Here is a 19,443-nt window from a genome sequence, read left to right as displayed (position 1 = left end):
ATTCAAATTTGTGCTAGGACTTCCTGTGAAGAAGCAGGGGGTATTATGGTGCATGAATTGTCCACAAACAACAACAATTTCTCTTTATCGACCATATACAGATCCTTGAAGTATAAATATGATGGTGTCCTACATTACCTCTCTTGAAAATACTGATGTCATTAAAAGCACTCTGTATTAACCTTGTATCGTATTAGCCTTTGGCCTTCAGAAATACACAAAGTCACTCTTTCATTTCTGTCATTCTTTGCCCTCTGAAGTTCATATGTCAATATGCTGACCAGGTCCTTTCTCAACATACCTGCAAACACACACATGCGTAAGCTTGTGTGTATGCAGCTGCAGAGGGGCAGGGGAGTCACCCTGTGAGCAACTCATCTGTGAAATTAATTATGGGCAGCTCACATTCATTCCTCCAGTGATATGATGAAGGGTCCGCAGCTATTACAGTAGGGGGAGGAAAGGCTGTGCGCTAAAATGGTCTTTTGATCCACCTCTCAGCACAGCTCATGTGTGAAAACTGCCGATTTCTCATTAATCCTTCCATTTCTTTACTTAATTGACAATGAGTGCCTGGAGATCTGTCTGTGTATTTGTATAATAATGCATGAGATATATGTCTATACGTGCACATTTTTGAATAGCGGCATGCCTGAGTTTGTGTGCCTATATTTTATAAAAAATAAAAATAAAATAAAGAGAGTAAGAAGAAAGAGTTTTTTAAAGTTTACACAATACATGTATAAAAAAGCGCTGGACTATATATTACATATTGGCATTGTACAAATATGGTACTCTAAGTTTCTTAAAAGAAAATATCTAAATATCTGAAGAGAACATTTAAAAATTGCAGTGGCCTCATATATATAAAAATTAAGAGACCACTGCAATTTTTTTCCGGGGGGGGGGGGGGGGGGGGGGTGAAATCCTGTTTCATGCATACTGAGCTTTTTACACTGTTAAAGACTTGGATTCCCATCCTAAACATAGACAAAGTTTTAAAAACAAATGTTGGATGTTTGATGGAGTATTTCTGTGTCAAAAATCCTCCTTCCGGTTTCTCACAAGTTTCAGAGTTTTTTTCGAGTATGGGTCGGCTTGACGTTAATAGAGCGGAAGGTCCTTGTACGGGCTCTTCTCCTGGTAGGGTGCGCGCGCATGACTAGAGCGAGAGCGGAAATGCACACCCATAAACACTCTCTCAGCTGCAGATCCAGTCGTCCGTGAACACTTATGACGCGCTGCGCTCCACTTTATTCCTATGGGTGACATCAAGCGACTTCAACGCTTCAGCACAGCATTCCGGGAAGGCAGCGCTGCATTTGAACCGATTTGAACACAGAAATGACGGGAAGCTTCACAACATCGCTTCAGTCGCGTCGCAAAGTGGATTTCCACGGTCACTGCTGTCACAGAACTTCAAATCATACCAAAGAAGTGTGTTTTTGACGGAGCGGTCCCAGCGATAAAGGTTCAGACCTGCTTTGGAAGCAGCCGGTGAGTAAAACTGCTTCAAATGTCTATGCTGTTGGCTATCGTCGCGTGAGTAAACATCAGCAAACGACAGGATCGCGTAGTTCTTCATTCAAATGCGCTAACGGACTCCATTGTTGTTCTATAACGTTACACTAGTCTGACGTGCAAAACCGTTTTGATTGCTACTGCTAAGGTTTAGTTGCATACAATAGTCTATAATCCGAATCATGTCCTCATAAACTGCAAGTAAAGACACACAAATGTTGACAGGCCACTAAATACAGTACATACCACAGAGACGGACGTCCTGCTGTTGATCCTGTTCAATTTATTTCAGCCTCCGAATGTGATTCTGGATCATATATCTATTAGCTGAGATCGATAGCCATGGGTTTCTCCACGCTTGAGGACGTCACTGCTTTGCGCATTCGTCATTCTTTAGCTCCGCCCACACGATACGCCTCCAGGCACTCGTTTTTTTCCAGAAAGACTCGGTACAGCCTATATTTCTTTTATAAATATAATAAAACTAAAGACTTTTCAGAGATATGAGGGATGCAATACTACTCTATAGGTAATCAAGATTGACATGAGATGGACTGAAACTGAGTGTCCCCCCTCCCCTTTAAATCAGTATATCATTGTTTTATTTTTATTTAAGTGTTCTCTTCAGATATTTTCTTTTAAGAAAAAAAAAAAAAATCACAATCCTCGATCTCATTCTATCCTCATTCTACTGAATGAGGTGGTGATAAGGTGATCACCTGCACCAAATCTTATTTAATAAGGAAACACACTACTGTGGTCATCACTATTATCTTGCAGTAGGACCAGCTGGATGGCAAACACAGTGCTAGTAGTACTTCAAAAGTAATTGGAATCAAAAAATAGCTATTGACCATGCCAAAAAAAAGTTGAAAAGGAAAGTTTTGAGTGAGGAAAAGAAGGGTTAAATTCTGGTTTTACTGGCAGAGGGATACAGTGAGCCTCAGGTTGCTTCCATCCTTAACATTTCAAGACAGCGGTTCATAAGAACAAAGTCAAGCAGCAGATATTGGGGACAACAAAGCTACAGAGTGGCAGAGGGCAAAAACGACTCTCCACCTGACCAGAATGACCGCCAACTCATTTGAATGTCAATAAACAACCGTAGGATGAAATCAAGTGGCCTACAAAAAGAATGGCAAAAGGCAGCTGGGGTGAAGTGCAAGGCGAGGACGGTTCGAAACAGGCTCCTATGGGCAGGACTTAAATCATGCTAAGCTAGAAAAAAGCCCTTCATCAATGATAAGAAAAGAAGAGCTAGGCTGAGGTTTTCAAGAGACCATAAGGATTGGACTGTAGAGGACTGGAGTAAGGTCATCTTTTCTGATGAGTCCAATTTTCAGCTTTGTCCAACAAAGGTCTAATGGTTAGACAGAGGCCTACAAACCACAGTGTCACGCACCCACTGTGAAATTTGGTGGAGGATCGGTGAGGATCTGGGGGTGCTTCAGCAAGACTGGAATCAGGCAGATTTGTCTTTGTGAAGGACGCATGAATCAAACCATGTACAAGGTTGTCCTGGTAGAAAACTTGCGTCCTTCTGCTCTGACAATGTTCCCCAACTCTGAGGACTGGTTTTTCCAGCAGGTCAATGCTCCATGCCACACAGCCAGGTCAATAAAGGTGTGGATGCAGGATCACCAGATCAAGACCCTGTCATGGCCATCCCAATCTCCAGACCTGAACCGCATTGAAAAGCTCTGGAATGTGATCAAGAGGAAGATGGATGGTCACAAGCCATCAAACAAATCCAAACTGTGTAATTTTTTTGCACCAGGAGTGGCATAAAGTCACCCAACATCAATGTGAAAACTGGTGGAGAGCATGCCAAGACACATGAAAGCCAAAACTGAAACTCTTCTGGGTGTTCCTGGTCTGCAGTGGTCAGGAACCGGAGAAATGAAAGAAGGTGGCCTGGTCTGACGAATCACTCTTTTACATCACGTGGATGGTCGGGTGCATGTGCGTCACTTATCTGGGGAACACATGGCACCAGGATACACAATGGAAAGAAGGCAAGCCGGCGGAGGCAGTGTGATGCGTTGGGCAATGTTCTGCTGGGAAACATTGGGTCCTGCCATCCATGTGGATGTTACTTAGACACGTACCACCTACCGAAGCATTGTTGCAGACCATGTATGGCCTTTCATGGAAACGATATTCCCTGGTGGCTGTGGCCTCTTTCAACAGGATAATGAGCCCTTTCACAAAGCAAAAATGGTTCAGGAATGATTTGAGGAGCACGAGTTTGATGTGTTGACTTGGCCTCCAAATTCCCCAGATCAAGCATCTGTGGGATGAGCTGAACAAGTCTAATCGATTGAAGGCCCCACCTCATAACTTAAGGATCTGCTGCTAACATCTTGGTGTTAGATACCACAGCACACCTTCAGGGGTCTAGTGGAGTCCATGTCCTGATGGGTCAGGGCTGTTTTGGCAGCAAAAGGGGGACCAACACAATACATAATGTTACACATGATACAAAAAGTCCTGGCTGAAAATTCCTCCCTCACATTTCCCCCTCCCTCTCTCATTTTTGTCAGTAGGGGGAGGGGGAGATGTGAGGGAGGATGTTTCAGCTGGGATTTTTTACTGCGGAGAGTCGAAGTACTCTCAGAAGTCTTATTCCGCCATACATAGTTCTCCTTTTTAATCCGCTAAGAAAAACGCCACGTTTTATTTTATGGCATCATACTTGATCGTTCAACTATTTGTGTAAACTGTATTTAAAAAGGGAAACCGTGGAGGTGTTTGGTCACTTCTAACTTGATCTCTGTTTGGTACCATAGTGAATGAACTGGGCTTATTGGGCTAAGCTAAATGCTATCTGATCGTCACCACGCTTCAGAGCGATTAAGTGCACGCACTCAGACGAGAGAGGTAGGTATCAACTCGTTTTAGTTAAGGGAATGACATAGTTTGATATGAAAATGCGGTGAAGTATCCCTTTAAACCAGGGGTGTCCAATCCTGCTCCTGGAGGGCCACTGTCCTGCAGAGTTTAACTTCAACCCCAATTAAACACACCTGTACCAGCTAATTAAGGTCTTATTAAGCATACTAGAAACTTTAGCAGGTGTGTTTAGGCAAGCTGGAGCTAAACTCTGCAGGGACAGTGGCCTCCAGGACTGACTTTGGACACCCCTGCTTTAAACAGACAGCAGTAAAGGCTACTGCCCCTTTAAGACCTAATGCAGGAATGTTTGTCATCTTTCTCTACTGTATAAAATTCACTTAAAGGGTCATGAAACCCCAAAACACTTTTTTTGAGATGTAAACAGATATGTATAGGCTGCACATCATTGAAAACCCTAAGGGTACTCATTAGTGATGGGAAGTTCGGTTCTTTTCCGCGAACCGGTTCTTTCGGACAGTTCGTTTCAGTGATCCGGTTCAAAAAACCGGATCACCGGTTCTTTTACGTCTTTACGTAATGACGTCATTTCTATCATCCCGGCGGATGAAAATACATTCAAACACATCCATATAAAGTATTTGTAATCAAAACTTAGTATAGTAATAATTATAATTGACATCATCATCATCTTGGAAACATTTTTTCATTTATGTTTTGCAACAGCACTCAATACAGTTCACCAAATCGAACTGAATCGATTGTTACAACATCTACTTCAAGATATTAGTTTTATTTCTAGTTTGAGAGACTGTCACTGTCACTGTCGTGCAAACACTGATGTTTTACACGGATTAAATAAACATACATTGACATAATAGGCCTACTTACACAAATCATCAGTGTTCACCCGTGCTCATGTATTATCAGCATCAGCTGTCCCAGTCCGAGAGAAACAGTTCGGTTACGACGCTCTCACGCATGCTCAGTATCTCAGCTCACCGGTTCTCAGAATCGAACATGTCTGAAAGATCGAACGTGTCCGATAGAAACGGTTCTCGATTCTGTACCGGTGATCAGTTGCAACCGGTCGATCTGACTCGAGAACCGCTGTATCAGTGTGTGTGTGTGTGTGTGTGTGTGTGTGTGTGTGTGTGCTGAGCACAGGGTGCTGAGCTGCGAACTGCTGCAAGCTGAATATCAAACCTACTGTTTTGATTACATCTATTTTAAAATCTTTATCGACTTAGAAATTAAATAAGATAAAAGCTGTTCCTGAAAATATCATGCACTATTGATAAAACAAAAAATGTTTAATTTGACCGTTTTACAATCTATTGTTTCCAAAACTTTAAAATAATACAGTGACAGCTTTGTTATAATGTTTCCAAACGTGATTAGTTTTAAATACACTTAAACTGCATTTCGTTCCTCTGAACAAATAACACGCATGCGCAGCTCATCGGCTCATCGGTTCTCAGTATCGAACGTGTCCGATAGAAACGGTTTTGATTCTGTACTGCTGATCCGAGGATCCGACAACCGGTACGTTCGGTTACACGCGCATGCTCAGTATCAGCTGCTCGTGGGTTCATCAGATCTCTCAGCAAAACATGCCTCACTTCAGCTAACGATTGGAGTTACAGCATCTACTTCAAGATATTCGTTTTATTTCTAGTTTGAGAGACTGTCACTGATGGCAGAAAGTTAATATCTACAGTATTTGTGGGATCAGCCCTGATTTGAGACGCGAACCGTTTAGAACGATTCAGTTCGATTTTGTGAACTGGTTCGACCGGTTCACTATAAAGATCCGGTTAAAAAGAACGATTCGTTCGCGAACCGGACATCACTAGTACTCATTAATGGTATTCATATGTCGAAAATAGTTATTTTTGCATTTTTCAGAGCGATTTCTGTCTTCCGGTTTGAAAAGCTTAGTCGGAGCAACGTCACAAATGCTGACGTCGGCGCGGCCTTTTCGGTCCATGTATGGGCTGGTGGGCACATGCTGACGTCGACCGCTCCAAGCGATTCTCGATATATATTCATGACATAAAGCTCATTCAGTCCAATCCCTGCGCTGTAGTATGCATAAAAGATAATTCAGTTACTATGCATGAGACAGTCACTTCGGTCAGGCTCGTCTTCCATCATTATTGTAGAGATGTTAGGGAAGTTTTGGAAGCAGCGTGCGGAAAAGTCACGGAGGAAAGCTAGGCGTTGTGCTGATACGAAGTAACGTAAAGGGTGCCAAGCGAGCTGTAACCGGTGCCGTCTGTGGAAGCCTTTGCGAACCTGCAAGCGTTGACTATCTAATTTTTGTCAGGAGTGCAAAATAACCAATCTGTAATCTGTTGGATAATGAACAAAAGCCACGTCCTCTCCGTTTTATTTGTGGTCACAGCCATGCACTAAACCGCATGTGTTCGGGCTCTTAGTGAAACAGTGTGCTGCATATTTGGACAAATATAGATTTAGCTGCTGAGTGATAGACAGCGCGGATCGTCACAGCAAACCCATCGCGCGTCGCTCTGCTTCAGATGCGCGCCGCGGTCGAGACTAGCCTCAAACCCCTTCGCTTTTACCCCGATCTACAATTACACATCTCTATCACATCGCATGTTGGGTGGTTCACGTTCTCTTATCACGTCGGCACGTTGTTCATCTTGCCAAACAGCGTGCATATTTGGACAAATATAGTTATCACGTTTGCAAAATATTTCGTCATGCAGAATAACATTTATTTTCATTTCTCACTGAATTATGCTGGTTTGAAGAGCTGAATGATTTGCGATCTCTGCTGCACGCCACTCATAGCTCTCTCATTCGCTGTATTCATCCCTCATTTAATCTGTGGTAAACTATGCCAACGTGAACCAAGAACATGTCTCAGAACCGCTGTAACTGCTGCTATTGGTATCTTTAATCTTAATGCACCTACTGACACTCCCCTGTTTATGCAAACCATTCCCTCTTTCCACACAATACCATCCCACCTTTTCACAGTCGACCACTCCCCTTTTAACAAGCCTTTTCAAATCGAAGGTGTGAAAAAACACCGCTGCAGCAGGGGGGTTTCATGACCCTTTAAGGCATATTCACAGACTATGTCCGCTTGGATACTCATCAAGATGTACATGTTGACATACTTTTTCTATGAGTTTGTCCGTTCAAGCGCAAGGCTTGAAAGAGAACTCAATATTTGCGCACTGTGAGACGTGCGCGCTCTCGGATGAGTGCACAGATATAAAGATCTCACAGCGCGTGTATCCATCGACAGAAACATACATAAAGCATTATTTTCAAGTTACAACCCATATTAAAGATGAACCGCGGTGCAAGTGCGTACCAGCATCTTTTGCACGGCACCCCTGCCCACCACATATACATACACACATATATATATATATATATATATATATATATATATATATATATATATATATATATATATATATATATATATATATATATATATATATATATATATATATACACACATACCATTCATATAATTTATACATTGTAAAATCAAGATTAAGTTGGAACTATATATCTTATGTAAAATGTACACAATTTATTAATGTAATAAATTAACTGAGAAGAAAGAGTACATTTTACCATATATTTACAAATAGTACTTAATGTTTTATAGTCACAGCACATTCACCTAAAAATACTAAGTAAATTTTAATCTGAAAAGCAAAGTGTGTTTGAATCTGCCCGCCCGTTTTTGTTGTTGCTCAAAAAGATCCCGGTTCAGTGGCAGAGACGGTCGGTTTGGGATGTCGCTTTTACATGGCTGACTTTTTCTTGGTAAGTTCTGACTTTTCTATTTTAGATTTGTGATAACGATGTACTTCGTTTTGATGGTTTGATTATTGCATTGACGTTACAGTTTAAAATTGACTAAAAGTGAGTTTTAATCACAATAACGGTAGCTAAAGCTAAAGCATTATCCACTTCTATAAAGTTGACACTGGTGTTTAGTCAAAGATAGAGGGAATTAAATGTAGTTAGCCACGTTCTTGTAGAAAAAGTCACCCTGTCTGGTTAACTTCAAAATAATTTAATGTTAGCTGGCCGTGATTAAGTGCTGGCTGTGTCCTCTAGCTAATGTTAACATTTTTTAAAAGTGTCTAAGTTAGTTGTTTTTATATCCACTGAAAATTTCACAGCAATTATTTTATCAAAGCATAATTAGTCTGCACTCTGCACTAAAGAAGGAAAGTTTGGATGGCAGGTGAACTCTGATACCAAATAAGCTTTGATGTATAACGTTAGCAACAAGTGCATGAATGTCAGCAATTCTATTTTAGTGAGCTAACGACATGAAGGCCCTGTCACCTTTTTAATGAAAATAAAATGTAATGTTATAAATGTAATTCTATTTCTTAAATGGAATTGTGTTCTTTCTTTCTTACAAACTGTATGCAGGAGGACAGTCGCAGTGTTGCCGCTGAACATATCCTTAAGATGGTCGTCCATGGAGCTGATCGAGAGGATCCAGTCGATGAATGAGCATTAAGGAAAAGTGACCATTCTGTTTCAGCTGGACTATGCATGTGCTCATCATTAAAGGGTTAAGTTATTTTAGTTCAGTCAAAAATGAAATGTCTGTCATTAACTCCTCTCCCTAATGTCGCTCCACACCCGTAAGACCTCCGTTCATCTTCACACACAGTTTAAGAAATTTTATATTTAGTCCGATAGCGTATGCAAGTGTATGCACACTATACTGTCCATGTCCAGAAAGGGAATAAAAACATCATCAAAGTAGTCCATATGAGACATCAGTGGGTTAATTAGAGTCTCTTGAAGCATCCAAAATACATTTGGGTCCAAAAATAACAAAAACTACGACTTTATTCAGCATTGGCTTCTCTTCACCGTTTGAATCTTTATTTGAGGATTGAACACAAACACGGAAGAGAAGACAATGCTGAATAAAGTCGTAGTTTTTGTTATTTTTGGACTCAAATGTGATACATTTCATATTTGGCTGAACTAACCCTTTAATGTTAGTTATGCCACTGTTGGCTGCTGATGTTTTGTTGAACCATACATGGTTAATTCTACAGTTATTGTAAATTATAATGAATGTACCTTAACTACTTAATCAGTTGATGTGAACATTACTGATTTAATGGTTAATTGTAAATTTTGACATAATAAACTGTTCAACTTTATTGTATTTATGTGTGATTTGTGATAAATGTATTTGATGCAGAGAAAATTATTACATTTATTTGGTTTAAAATAGCAACATTTACATAATAATAGTGAGTAATATAAATTAATTCAACTAAGTAATTCAAAATGTCAAATGGACAAACATTATAAAATCTACTTAATTACTTCATAAGAGTAAATAATACAGATTTATAAAATTTTCACAATAGTTATGCTCCTTTTAAAATTAAATTTACTTGATTACTTTTAATAAATACAACATGCTAAGTTAAATATAATTAAGTAACATTTACTTAATGTCTTTGCAAATGTTACATTTATAGTTAAGTACATTTTACTTGATATTGGCAAGTAAGTTGTACTTGATATCACAGCAGTAAATTTTACTTAGAAAAACTGAGTGCAAATTGTTACAAAGATTTTATCAAGTAAATCTTACAAGTTGTTTTTATCAGTGTATATATATATATATATATATATATATATATATATATATATATATATATATATATATATATATATATATATATGATTAAACTTCAGCCTGACTGATATTGTCTATGGCCTCTATGGTAAACTATGATAATGCTAATGACAAAGATTTTTGAATTAGAATTATGTAAGAATAAATCTTGTAAACAAGAATATAAGAAAGCAAAATCATGCACATAATGATTTTCAAGGGCAGCAGAGCATTATGTGTCGTGTAAGAGTATTACACTCAGTGCTGCAATCATTGAGACACATGCGCAGTGGCCAGGTGTCACCAGTGTTCGCCACACTGAGGTGCTCTCCTCTTTAAACAGGGTATAATGGGGGTCATTACAAATCTCTAATTTGCTTCGCTCTAGCCACCATTCATAGTGACAGCAGCTTGTGTCCTAACAAACCCGAAGAACAGGCTGAAAATAGACTCACATGGGAAAATAAATGCCCAAGCCTGAGGGGACTAAGTGTATCCATGTCTAATCTGGTTACATATGCCAGCCGGACACAGCCGTCCGCTGCCAGAGCCTGGCGTGTGAGGAAAGCAGCTCAGTGACAGCTCTGAGGAACTGCTCTCTTCCTGCCAGACTCTCTGGGCCATGCTCCAAACGGACATCCTACATGAGGTGTGCTACTAAGACATCTTACGAGACAGTGCGACTGAGATCCAAGTCTTCAATTTCCTTTTCCACTTCTCCCAAAGAGATTCTTATAAACCGAATAAATCATTTTTAGGAATGTGGAACCTGTTTCAGGTTCAACTCGTGTATATTATGTCAAACAGCTGTCCAGTGCTAATAAATATCTCAGGGTATCTGCAGTGTTATAGATATTAAATAGGTCTTTTTTTCAGACATGCACAAATACAATGAATGGGTTAATCGCCCAAAAATAAAAAGTCATCAATTATTCACCCTCACGTTGTTCCAAACCTGGTGCTGGACGGTATACGACCAGAAATTTATATCACAGTATTTTTCTAATTTATACTGGTTTCATGGTAAATGATGGTATTTTCCCCCTATGCATGACAGGGTGTTGACCACTTTTTCTACTGATTGGGAGATGATATACTGCAGTAAATTGACTAGAAAGATATATTTTACTGTCATGATGAGTAAATATTGCAGCAAAAAAAAAATCCACACTAGAATTAATAGAGGTTTGGAAAGCCTCACAAAATGATGTAGGGAGACAACAACCAATAAAACACAGACCTGCAACAAACTCATTACAGACGCATGAATATTAAAATATGACCATTGTGAGAAGAGAGTTGAGGGCACCTTAAGCAATTTAAAAATTGAACCCAATAAAACAACAAACTGCCAAAACGAGGGTGAAACGCAGAGGAACGTTTAAAAGTTCTATGAATATTTTCAATACATTTAAGAGCACTATAGTCTGAACAAATGACAAGTCAGTTTAACACAGAAAGAATAACGCAGTTAATTTTTTGCCCATTCTTCTTTGAATTGTCAGTCTTACTTACATTATTGTCTTTGTTGTAGCAGAATACTCGTCTTGATCGGCTGTAGTACCAGTGTCCTTGTTTGCACATATATTTAATTTTGAGACGGCATGATGAAATATGTGCAGATACACGCTGCTGGTTCATGATTAGAGCACTAAAGTACATGAAATATGTCCATAAACAAACACGCTCGCTCCGGTCTGTATCTGATTTATGTGATCCATGCAGTGAGCATCGTTAATCTCATCGCCACGTGTTGTTTGAATTCTCCTCCGTAATCATATACTGTAATGTGATCTCAGCTGTGTTCTCCCTACACAGTGAAACAGGACCCCTCTCAAACAGTCAAACAGCCGCGCTTCCATTCTTCTTCGAAACACAAATTAAGTTTTTTTAAAAATGAAAACAGATTTCTCAGTCTATTGACAGTCTGCGAAACTACCACTTCAAAAAGAAAATTGTAAAATGAACTCGTATGAATTGAGCAGTTTAGACCAAATTTTCTAAAGAGACATTATCGCTTTATATGACAAAGAAGATTCATTTTAAATTTTATTCACATATAAACATTCAACAGGAAACAAATGGAAGCTTAACCCATCTTACTTGATGCATGAGAAGGAACCACATTGGTTCTTGCTGAAGCTCAAATATGCTGCGTAACACAAGAACAAACCTCATTGGTTCTTGCTGAAACTCAAACCTGCTGCATAACGAGATTGAACCAGTGAGGTTCATTCTTATTAGAACAGCAATTTTTTCCAGAAAACTTAGTTTTCATTTAGAACAACAAGCATCAATGCAACGATAGCCAAGGAATCATTAGCCTAGAAATCTAGAAGCACCCTAGTGGCAGCAAATCTAATCTGTCGGGAGTGTCGTCTAGCAAATCTCAATACACTTCTGAGCTGTAAAAGCCAATCTCTGGTCGGGCCAATCCCAGAGGGAATGCACGTGACGTCATCGTCAGCTGGAGTGACTGTGATTACGCCCCACTGAGTGGCAAAAAGACTGAAAGGCAGCACTGGTTTACAGCGCAAATGCAGCGAAAACACACAAAACCAGGCCCGGCGCCAGAAGGGGGGTTGGGGGAGGCTTGTCCACGGACCGTATGGACATCGCTGTTCTGGACTGGAGATGGACTTGATAATAGCGTGTAATTTTCTCACTCAAACCACTTCCACCTGCTGCTGCTTATTGCTTTTAGAGTGAAAAGCTACCCATAACTGCTTGTCTGTGATCTGTAATCCTCTGTAAGAATTCGTAATAATTGCATATTATCAGTGAAAAGGAGCTGGCAAAAGATCCAGTGTGTATCTGTATTTGCACTCGTCAAATGTCACATTTCCAACCTGTTTTCGCCTCGGTGAGTAATGTAGCCAATCACAGACATATTTGTAGACTTCTACAATGCAGTTGGCCAATCACAGGTGTTGAATTTGGAATTACTCACCGCTTGAGTGTTTGTCCAGGCGCTGAGTTTAGTTAAACACGCGCGTCAATCCTAAGTGCAGACATTGTGAAAATAAGAGATTCATTGTATACCAACGTCACTGCGGAACTTTGTGAGATTGCGTTTATTGAATGAGTGACAGCTTTTAGTGAATATAAAGTATATTACCACCACTACACGCTTCAAAACACGGACCCATCCACATATAAATGCGGGATTCACTCGAAAAATGTGATGAATGACAGTTTTGATCATGCATCTCGCAATGAGGCTCCTAAAAATGTCAGCAAATCACGTGTCCTGGCTTGCATGTCATTATCCATGGATCACTGAATCTTTGGTAAGTTTTTAGGATTTGCTCTACTCGTGTTTTCCTCCATTTAACTCCAGTCACGCAGCAGCTCTTCTGCCACTCAGCCCCGGCTAAGGGGGCGTGTTACGGTGGGAAAGTGATGGTGAGGCATTCCCTCTATAGAGTCGGTGGGCGGGGCTTAACATTATGACGGCCGAGTTGCGCTTGCGTGCTACTACTAAACATAGAAACTGGCGAACGGCGGCCTTTCGAATAAGCTTTGACCGCGTCTCTGGAAGACTTGGAGTTAAGCTGTTTTCTAAAAAAAAAAACGGCACTGAAGTCATTCTTAAGAAGGGAAGATGTGTTCAGAGTTTTGCCGAACGGATACGGCGAAAATTTAATCTGTCAACTAGCTCTGCTTAAGCTTTGTTGCTCTGGTTGGTTGTAGCACTATCCAATTGCGTGCACGCCGTGCAGAGGGAGTTTGAAAGACAACCATTTATCCCACCCCTCAGATTGAGCCCTGTCAATGGTGAGTTTCCAGACCAAACATCTTGATGTGGGTCTGGCTTGTCAGGCTAGGAAAGCATATTAAAAATAGTAAATACTGAACAACTTATTGAACCCAAAGTGCAAAAATAATATTTTTGTATGTATTCCAAGGGTGTATAAGTGAGTGAGTGAATGAGTGAGTGAGTGAGTTTTTAACTCTGATAAAATTATTAGATTGGAATTAAAACATGGCATGTGTTTGCATCTGTTGAGTACAGCACATGGCACAAGCCCAGAGCAATTGTTTTCACAATCACAACATCCCTCCACAAAAACCTGAGGTCCCATATATGTGTTAATGCTGTTAGAACAGAGCATCGGAAATCTCACTGACAAAGCCCTTTGCTGAAACGACAGGAGCAAGCTTTACTTTCACTATAGTCGTTGAGGGTTACTTTCCTTTACAGATGGCTTGGATCCCTCTAGACTTCACTACACCACATACCAGTTGCCATGTCCTGATTACAGCCACTGTAAGAAGGAAACATTACCCCAGGGAACAAGAGCAGTGATCAACTTTCACCAGTGATAACACAGATAGAGAATACAACTTTAATGTACTGATGATGCAATCAAGGCGTTTTAGGCCAGTCAAAAGAAAACTTTAAACTCTAACTGCTGTAAAAGCTACAACAGTGCTTTTAGAGGACAAATGTGAACTCAACTTAGTGTTTAATATGCAGTAATCAAAGATAACTAATTCAGATCTTTCTGGAGCAGTTTGATCATCATATAACGATAAAACTGAGTTAAGTATAAGGTTAATAAGACTCATGACTAATTAAAGTAATGGGTTGGGAAATTAAATGACTTATCCTTGCCTGACAATGTAAATTCTAATTATCCCTGATAATTTTTCAGTAATCACTGTGCGTTTCTATCAACGATTTAGAATTAGAACTAGATACGGAATCGCTAGAATCACTTTGTTTTGATCTAATTCAGGCCCTCCAGTTTTTCAAAAATAAAAATCGTCAATCGTTAATTGCAATCGTCTATAATTTGCCATTATCTTATTAAAAAGATTAAATTATTGTTTTGTTTTGGCCTGTATGACTATTGTACAAATAGTATCATACATATGGTAAATGTGGTGGTCTCCTTATTAAACAGCAACATTTTGGGGAAGTTATGCCACAAAATCAGTTATCATATGTGCGTGTGTGTGTGTGCGCGTGTGTAATCTTGCAGGGACTGCTAATTAGGTTATTTGCAAAAGAGTATTTAAAAGATTTTGTGGTTCATTTGGGCACTTCAAGCAGTGAATAGTTTGCAGCATTTTCTCACAACTAAATAATAACAAAACTTTATAAGACGAAAAGACAAAGCACTGGATGAGGTGAATATTTATCTACAAGCTAAACAAAACCTGAAAATGTTTTTAACCGTATGGGATGAGGCAGCTCTTTATTGTGCACACAGCTTGTGAAAGGCACGACTGCAAGTAAAGACAATCTATATACTTATATCCATAACAATATTTTTTTAACAAGTGACGCAAATAATGAGGGGCCTGTTGAATAGGGAGACAGCCATTTGTAATGGGGTCCAATAGCCTGACAACCAGCCAGACCCACATCAAGATGTTTGGTCTGGAAACGCACCATTGACAGGGCTCAATCCGAGGGGCGGGATAAACGGTTGTCTTTCAAACTCCCTCTGCACGCGATAGGATAGCGCTACAACCAACCAGAGCAACGTGAAGCGGAGCTCGTTGACATATTAAACTTTTGCTGTATCCGGTCTGCAAAACTATAAACACATCTCCCCTTTTTAAGAATGATTTCAGTTAGCCTAGAAATCTAGACGCACCCTAGCGGCAGCAAATCTAATCTGTCTGCGAGTGTTGTCTAGCAACTCTCAATACCCTTCTGAGCTGTAATCGCCAAACTCTTGCCGGGCCAATCCCATCGTGTATAGAGTCGGTGGGCGGGGCTATAATGACGACGGCCGAGTCGCGTTTAACCAAGACTCTGGAAGACTTGGAGTTAAAGGGGTACTTCAGCGCTGGGAAGATGAATCTGTATTTAAACTGGGTCATCAATGCAGTAGAAATGTGAAATTATTTTTGAATTTGGTGCCTTCTAGACTGAGAAAAGACAGAAAATGTATTTCTGTCCCATGGGGATGAAAGACTACAATTCCCAGAATGCTTCGCTGCCCTGTGAGGCCATTCCCAACACCACCAACTTCATTACTGTGACTGAGTTAGAGAAGACACTACAATTAAAAACTGAACGTGTCTGTTCAATATAATGAGTGAGTCACCGCGCGAGTATCACAGCACTGAGCACTAACTGCACGAGTGATGAGAGCTGAGGTAATCACGACTACATTCGCGGCATACATTCACACAGGAGTTCAGTCTGGCACGTGTTTCAGTTCATGCCTTTGCAAGCTTAAATTTCATAGAAATGAATTTGAGAAGTACGACCAGATACGGCGAATGTTTAATCTATCAAGCTCTGTTTCACCTTCGTTGCTCTGGTTGGTTGTAGCGCTATCCTATCGCATGCAGAGGGAGTTTGAAAGACAACCGTTTATCCCGCCCCTCGGATTGAGCCCTGTCTATGGTGAGTTTCCAGACCAAACATCTTGATGTGGGTCTGGCTGGTTGTCAGGCTATTGGACCCCATTACAAATGGCTGTCTCCCTATTCAACAGGCCCCTCATTATTTGCGTCACTTGTTAAAAAAATATTGTTATGGATATAAGTATATACATTGTCTTTACTTGCAGTCATGCCTTTCACAAGCTGTGTGCACAATAAAGAGGTGCCTCATCCCATACGGTTAAAAACATTTTCAGGTTTTGTTTCAAACATCTTGATGTGGGTCTGGCTTGTCAGGCTAGATTTCAGTACCGTTCTTTTCTCAGAGAAAAGCTTAACTCCAAGTCTTCCAGAGTCGCGGTCAAAGCTGATTCGAAAGACCGCCGTTCGCCAGCTTCTATATTTACTAGAAGCACGCAAGCGCAACTCTGCCATCATTATGTAAAGCCCTGCTCACCGATTCTATACACAATGTGATTGGCCAGACCAGAGTTTGTTTTTTACAGCTCAGACGTGTATTGAGAGTTGCTAGACGACACTCGCGGCAGATTAGATTTGCTGCTGCTAAGGTGCGATTTTTAGGCCAGGGGTCCAAACCATAGACTGTAAAAAAATATGGATGTAGTGTCCATGATGTCACCCATAGGATTCTGATAAGCCGTTCTGAAGCGTAGAGACGAGGCAATTAACATCTTGGCAACACGTCATCACGCATCACTCACGGATAACAGAAAATGGACAAAGAGGCGGGATGTGGGTGGAGCTTGGGATGTGGGTGGAGCTTAAGTGACACCATGACTATAGACGGCAGATAAATAGCTATCCTAAGAAACAATTTCTAGGGTTGTAAATGGATCTGTATGTAGATGGACCTGTTTGGCCTTAAATAAGCCACATACCCTCCTTGTAGATATCAGAAAACAATTTAACATCTTTAACATGGGGCTCAATGAGATTCTGCTCCCTTCTCGAGGTATTGCAGTTTAAGTCACTCCCCTGGCTTCAAGAGAGACCACGGGAGGTTGCCAATTGGGTCCAAACCCATAGCGAATGCTATCGAGTGCACTCATTCAATCCCACAATGCACCACCATAACAAGTGTACAACCGATGTATGCTCAACAGCTAGAGAAACCCCATAATGCACTGTAAGAGTCATGCGCCAAATTAATTCCCACATCTGACCAGAAGATGGAGCCCATAGTGGAATCATCCATGCATCCACAGGTGCACTTTAGGGCTTGTCCGAATCCCCTTTTACTAGTTTAACGATGGTAAAAAAAAGGGTCAGCTTGCTAGGCACATGGTCCAAAAGGGTTGTATCTAGTCTACTAATAAGTCATGGGTGTGTTTTGGGCATAACGTGCAAAAAACAGAACAAAAAAAACAATCAGTCAAATCTCCCATTTCCTGTAAAAGCCACTTGTGCTTGCACAATGGTGGATTCTCTGTTTACATGGCGGAATTTGCGAGCAGAAAGACTGAAACGGTTCTCCAGTGAGGAATCTTTTTATTTGTTATATTTAAAAATGTTGTGCTGCTGCGCATCCCTATGTGTGTAATAAACAGTGTTACTATGACTAACGCACCCTTTAAATAACACAAAAATACTGCACTATTGACTTTAGACCAGGTTTTTGTTGGTCAATGGTGCAGTCAAAATAGCAACATGCCAACAATGCGCCTGAACACATCTCATTTTCAGACCAGCGGCCGAGTTATTTTTTATAGTTATTTTATTGCCGTCCGTCTCCTAACACCCGTGTAAAAATCACCCAGCCAACTCCTTCACCACTATCAGAGCGAGCTGGAAAATTAAACCTTTCCCTAATTTACCCTGTTGGTTGATACAATGTTGATCTTCGGTCGAGATGTTCAAAATATACTTTTACATTTTAGTGTCATCCATCTACGATACACTGAATGTTGAGCTATTAAAATAGAAAAATAGCTAAAGTATTAAAACACGAAAAGATAAACACTTCAACTGGATGTGTGTGTCACTGCAATAATAAGAGACTGAAAAAATGAATGAAGCACAAGTGCTGCATCTTCTTGGCTTGATACACATACACCTGTGGCATCTGAGCTTTAGTTAGAGGATATATCCACACTTCCCACTGCTGCCTGTGTACCATAATACATACTGAATTAATCAACCTTGCAAGCAACTTTGTTATGACAGGCTGTGAATGCATTTCACCAGTGTTACGGGGTTGTGCTTACCTTACACGGAAACGGCAGAGTAGATGCAACTTTTTCCATAGCCAAGTTCCTTATGCTCGGCGTAAGAGGGCCGCGACAGGTTGGACAACAGCTGAGCTTTTGCCGACACTGGTTACACACCAGATGCCCAGCCTGGCACTGCAAGATCGGAGGCAACACATAGTCGAAACACACCGGGCATTCAAACAACGCTGTCAGTTCGGCTGACTGTCCCGGCAGGGCAGCAACTGGAAGAGTTACAGAGGCCGTGGGCACAGTACCAGAGCCCGGGACAGAGCCAGATACCCCGGCGGCGGCTGCTGCTGCTGCTGCGGCCGCAGCGGCAGCAGCTGCAGCGGCGGCGGCAGCAGAGGCGGTTGTTCCTCCAGAACCTCCATGCTTACTTCCTCCTGCTTTACCAGCTCCGAGTCCCCCGGCCGCACCACCCGTAGAGGACGGACGGCTCATGGCGAGGAGTGTAGATCTCTGATGGTGTAAAACCCAGACGAGTTCAAGCCCGAGAGCCTCACCATATACTCCCGACTGAAGACAGACTCGGTTCCGAGCAGCCTGAACCTCCAATCCCCCGCGGATACAACATGGCCGCCATAGTTTGAGAGCGAGTAACGAGTCTATTGGATGAAGGAGATTTGATTGACACTCTCCTCAGCCAATTACAGAGGTGCATCGTAACTGGCTAGTGAAGTAAACGAGATACCCCTCGCTGCAGACTGTAGCGCGCTGACGTCACGAATATACGTCACGAATATTACGTATCGCATATCTTTAAAACGCATGCGCAATAACGTGGTGACAGCGCATGTGTGTACTATTTGCGTTATGCGGTGATGTCACATG

At 41.0% G+C, this 19,443-nt stretch overlaps 1 protein-coding gene across 1 annotated transcript in view; it reads right to left on the bottom strand.

Moving 5' to 3' along the window:
* siah2l (seven in absentia homolog 2 (Drosophila)-like) overlaps positions 1-19,199 on the bottom strand; it is a 45,563-nt gene extending 26,364 nt beyond the window's left edge. Inside the window, exon 1 of the mRNA XM_067422856.1 lies at positions 18,607-19,199. Coding sequence (XP_067278957.1) covers positions 18,607-19,053 — 447 coding nt within the window. The 5' untranslated portion in view covers positions 19,054-19,199. The remainder of the gene's footprint in view (positions 1-18,606) is intronic.
* Between the last annotated feature and the right edge of the window lie 244 nt (positions 19,200-19,443).

This window comes from Pseudorasbora parva, chromosome 18, assembly GCF_024679245.1.
Source record: "Pseudorasbora parva isolate DD20220531a chromosome 18, ASM2467924v1, whole genome shotgun sequence".
In the NCBI taxonomy this organism is placed as follows: domain Eukaryota; kingdom Metazoa; phylum Chordata; class Actinopteri; order Cypriniformes; family Gobionidae; genus Pseudorasbora; species Pseudorasbora parva.
The sequence above is the reverse complement of the archived record's forward strand: the minus strand, read 5'-3'. Positions and strand labels throughout refer to the sequence as shown.